Raw genomic sequence first — 5,434 nt, forward strand, 5'->3', positions numbered from 1 at the left:
TTAAACAGGTCCCACCGGGCGTGCCAATTTGTTTAGGTGAAACTTGGTTTATGGATTCTTTTTACTCGAATTAGCACTACACGCGTTTCAATTTAGGTATGTTTCGGTTTGAGATATTTAGAGTATAACGAGATGGAGTAGAACGATTTAAAAGCTACTTGTTTCCAAATATTCATCAATGACCAACAAGTAATAAAATTCATGAAAGTAAATCCTTAAATAAACAGAATGAACGATAGATATATTTATAATACATATCATGGTTCACTTTTGCAAGGTTTAAAAGAATATAACGTTGATGATAATTGAACATTACAAGATTAAAAACAAGAAACTACGCTAATTCTACTCCTATAAAACGAAAATGAAAATGGCCGAGAAGGAATCATACCCAAAAACAATTCCATGCACAAAAGCCATAGCACAGGCAGAGAGTGCTTCAGAGTGTAGTTTTAGTATGAAATTTTCCGACCTTGTGACAATGCAGGCTTCTTGATTTTATAGAGTGAATCAATGACGGTTAACTCACTCAAACGTTCGTGCACGTAGGCCACTATGAGATAATCGCTACCCACTATGCTCATTAGGTGGCTTCTAAAGTGTAACTTCTCATAACCGTTCTTCGCGTATACTATAACCTCTCGACTTGGACGCTAATTGTCTTTGTATGGTCATAAGTACTCACACAACTTCACCAAGTCTCGAGCATTGTTCAACTCAAAATAATTGTCTTCGATCTCAAATCAACTATTGACAGGGGTTAATCTCAATTTTTCGAGAAGTTTTATATATGCTTCGAAGTTTTCGACTATATTTTTAACATGAATACATAAAACTCCTAATACGTTCCAGACAGGTTTTCATCCTCCTCCATCTTTCGACTAGCTTCATAAGTACATTTTTTGATTTCCCTGATTTTCGAGTAGCCTCAACATCAGTATGCAACACTTACAATAATATAGGATTTGCTTCCACCATGAGAGAAAGGTTCCACTCTCGAAGGCCGAAGGCTTAGTGGCAAGAAATATGAGAGGAGTGATTCCATAAATGTTTCGTGTGTACACAAGTATAGGATAGCAATGACTAATTATAATTGCCAAATCTGTCAAATCACACAAACGAATCATTAACCAATCAAAACTTTTAACCAATCAAGTTCAATTATTTAGCATAAATAAATTTCTTTTGTCTAAATCTTTGTATTGCGTTGTACGTGTTGTACGTTAAAATAGTTGCAAAAAATAAGCGTCAAGTCAAAAAAGTTGATATTATTTTAAGGTGTAACTTCAGTTTTTTTACACTAACCCCTTAAATTAAGTTTATATAGTATCAAAAAATCGACGCTATTTTTTAACCAATACAAAAAAAAAATGTGCTGACTTATATATATATATATATATATATATATATATATATATATATATATATATATATATATATATTCTTTTTAACTGTCAACTAAAATTCAATTTTTTTACCTACGTACGACAATATCGACTATATATAATTTGAATATATCTATACGTGCTAACAATAAGAATTTATGATTAAATTTTAGAGAATAAAATATGCAATTATAATTAATTAAAAATCTAATTACTGATAATTATAACTTTATAATTTATTAGATATGTACATAAATTTTATCATTGTATCAAATCTTGGTTTTAAATGAAAAATTATACAAATACGTTCTTTTTCTCTTCAAATTCATCTTCATCACATTTTCTATCTTTTTCCCCTTCACTTTTATCACCTTTTTTTTGTTCCTTATATATCTTCTTTTCGTCTCATCTATTTTTTTTTTTCACCTCATGTACTGAAACATGGATCGGATGATTTATCATAATTAACACTACTTAATTAAGGTAATGTTTCACTTTATACTATACAATTAATCTTGTATTTTACAGGCTACATATTTATTATATTTAACTAAATTTTATAATAATTATATCTATAAATAAATACTACATTTAAATGTATAAATTAATTTAAAATTTGTATGAATATATATTTTTAAATATATAATATATATTTTTAAATATATAAAATATATTTTTAATTTATAATAAATAAATTATATTACAACATAAGATTATTTTTAATTATTAATAATTTATTTTAAAATTATTAAATTAAATTTATAAATAAATAATTAAATATGGTAAATAAAAATATTCACTACTAGAAAAGTGTCATTTTTCTGCAAATTTTCCTACAAAAAAATATTCGCAGAAATTTTTTACGAATTTTCTTGCAATAATAATTTTGCAAAATTTTTTACAAATTTATTTGAGAAAAATAATTTATAGATATTTCTTTAAAAAAAATTTTATGAAAAATAATTTACAAGAAATTTTTGTAAATTTTGCTACAATTTTAATAATCATAGAAATTTTTTTCTATGGTAAAAATTAGCAGAAAATATTGTAAGAACTTTATTTTGTTTCTTGCAGATTTTCTTGCAAAAATAAATCGCAAGTAATGTTTACTAAATGGTAGAAAAATTTTGTAAGTAACTTTTTCTGCAGATTTTTCTGCCAATTTTAATCCGCAGAAAAAATTTAAAAAAATATTTAAATTTATAAGTTTAATATTTTAAAAAAACTTCAAGTCGCACATCAATTGAAAATAAAACAATTAAAGAGTATATAAGTTGGGACAACACTTACCTAACAAGTTGATTTGTATGATTGAGTATTAGACCTGTAATCTATAATCTTAGAATTTAAAAGATTATGTATCATATGTTGGAGGCATGGAAGTAAATGCTTCGGATGCATTCATTGTGAGCATTCGAAAGTTGAAGAATTATTGATAGAATTTATAGCAATTTCTTTAATTTTTTTCGTAAAAAAATATTCCTGCAGAATTTCTTGTAAAAAAATTCGTAGGAAACTTTCCTACAAATTTCGCAAAAATATATTATCTACGAAAGTATTACTTGTAGATAAAATTTTGCAGAAAAATTTGTAAGAACAATGTTTCCTGCGAATTTTTCATAAAAATTCGTAAGAAAAGTCATATGTAATAAGAGAAATTTTAGTAGTGATTAAATTAGATAAGAAGTAAAAAAGTATCCTTAAAAATGATCTTGTTGGAGAATAATCTCCAAAAACACTCTTGTGTAAGATAACCGTTCATATTTAATGTATAGAAGTTGATTAAAAAATTGTATTTTTGATCAAAAAGATTAAAAAAGTATTTTTGTTTTTGTTTTGAAAGACTTTACAATGCAAGGAAATGAATCAAATTGTACTGGTTTAACTATTACAAACTATTACTCTATGATCACTAACTTTGTGTTAAATTAACAGACAGAGGATCAAATTATACTAGTACAATTTTTAATAAGTATTATATCATTTAATAACTTTATATTAAGAATAATTTTTTTTAATTCAACTATTGAATTATAACTTTATATTATCATTGTATTTATGTCAAATTTTATTAAAATTGATCAATAATAAGAAACTAATAAAATTATTCATATTTTAATATATTTTCAAAAGTATATATTATATAAAGTTTGACCTATATAAATGTGGTATCTAATAATTTTAGATTCATATAAAATTATATATATATTATTTAAGTAAAAATTATTTTCAATATAATAGTAAGTGTTCCTACCGTAAATCCGCTGTCATCGTTAGGGTCACCGCATCCGAGGTATTGTCCGCTTTGGCGCTCGTTGGGCCGTCACGGTTTTGTCCTTGAAAAAGCGCCTCAGTGGGTTAAGGAGGAAGGGTGTTTATAAACTACCCTTAGCCTCGACTCCTAAGCGATGTGAGACTTTTAGGCATACCAGAACAAGCCCCCTAGTCGATGCTAAGGGGCAAGAGTGGCTAGCTTGGGCCCTCCTTCTAGCGCCAATGTTCCTACCGTAACGATGCGGTGACCCTAACGATGACAGCGGATTTACGGTAGGAACATTGGCGCTAGAAGGAGGGCTCAGGCCACTCTTGCCCCTTAGCATCGACTGGGGGCTTGTTTCGGTATGCCTAAAAGTCCCACATCGCTTAGAAGTCGAGGCTAAGGGTAGTTTATAAACACCCTTCCTCCTTAGCCCACCGAGACGCCTTTTCAAGGACAAAACCGTGACGGCCCAACGAGCGCCAAAGCGGACAATACCTCGGATGCGGTGACCCTAACGATGACGGTGGATTTACGTTAGGAACAGTAAGTTTTAAAAATATCTCATTCAATTAAAAGTTATTAAATGATATAATAATCGATAAAAGTTACATTAAGTATTTTGATCTTTTCCTAATATAAAGATAATTTGTATCAATGAATATTTTACACAAATAACTTAATTATATAAAAATAAAATTGTTTCGGTAATAAAAATATGAATATGGAATTAAAAGGTTGCTTACCAAAGAATTCTCTCCAAATGGCAGCATGAAGGATGGTATCCCCATCATTGTTCCTAAGTGGAACATCCAAATCATTGGAAACATGATAGAGGTACACAAAGGTGTTTGTTTGGCATGTGAGAACAGCCCCAAACAAAGGTGTTTCACCCTTGTTGTTCTTAACCTTAATCAAATCCCTCCTTTCGCCAGCTTCCCCTATGATGCACTTACACATACCAATGAACCCTCTTGAAGCTGCAAGGTGCAAAGGAGTGTCCCCTCTCTCATTGGTTGATCTCAATGCACTATCATCTCTCAACACTTCCCTCCTTTCATGCTCTATGATTGCATCAACAAGAATGTCCACAACTTCCATTAACCCATCATTCACTGCCACGTGTAGTGCAGTGCCACTGCTTTCGTTGATCTTTATCTTGTGGAAATCACTGTTGTTTCTATACGCCGGAACAACGTCATCCCATTCCCCTGCCAATACGCAAACTCGGAACGATGAAAAAGCCTCGTTGTCAACTTCCGTTCCTTCAGTTATTGTTGGTGATTCTGGAGAAACAACGGATTAATTCGTGTGAGAATTAATGGAATCATATAATACCCACATGGATACAAATATCATAAACCAGCCATAACCGGGCCACAAAAACATTAACTATTAATTTACATTAGAGATTATAAAGATTTTTACGATGAGAATAGATCCATGTTGTCAACTTCGTTTACTTCAATATCTGGTGATTTTATGAAAAACAAAGAATCTGTGACGTGGATGCAAATTATTTAGTATTTACATTACATTAAAATCAGGAAGTTATATATAGGATGAGAGCCATTTTGATAAAATAAGTCTATATGGGAAGATTTAGTTAAACTCATTCTTAACATCTAAGATGATAATAAAACAAAATTTGATTCTCATTAGTCTTGAGGGTGAGAAATTAATTACAATCATTTTACACACACTAAGATTAATAGTACTGAGCATGATGGGGTATATTAAGAAAAACTTACAAGTCCTAAATCAACTAAAAATAAAATAAATAAAAACTATA

The 5,434-nt window shown here is 29.5% G+C and overlaps 1 protein-coding gene across 1 annotated transcript; it reads right to left on the reverse strand.

Moving 5' to 3' along the window:
• Positions 1 to 4,255: 4,255 nt before the first annotated feature.
• On the reverse strand, positions 4,256 to 5,012 carry LOC109804658 (uncharacterized). Its single transcript, XM_083069763.1, has 3 exons — positions 5,006 to 5,012; positions 4,389 to 4,928; positions 4,256 to 4,275 (listed from the first exon to the last, which is right to left on the reverse strand). The coding sequence occupies exons 1-3, from the start codon at positions 5,010 to 5,012 to the stop codon at positions 4,256 to 4,258; spliced, it is 567 nt and encodes a 188-aa protein (XP_082925889.1).
• Positions 5,013 to 5,434: the final 422 nt, after the last annotated feature.

Source organism: Cajanus cajan, chromosome 2 (assembly GCF_000230855.2).
Source record: "Cajanus cajan strain Asha chromosome 2, NIPB_CcT2T_4, whole genome shotgun sequence".
Taxonomy (NCBI): domain Eukaryota; kingdom Viridiplantae; phylum Streptophyta; class Magnoliopsida; order Fabales; family Fabaceae; genus Cajanus; species Cajanus cajan.

Coding starts and splice junctions, on each gene's coding strand:
- LOC109804658 (XM_083069763.1), bottom strand. Junction 4,276..4,388: donor CATTTGGAGAGAATTCTTTG/GTAAGCAACCTT, acceptor TCTTTATATTAG/GAAAAGATCAAAATACTTAA.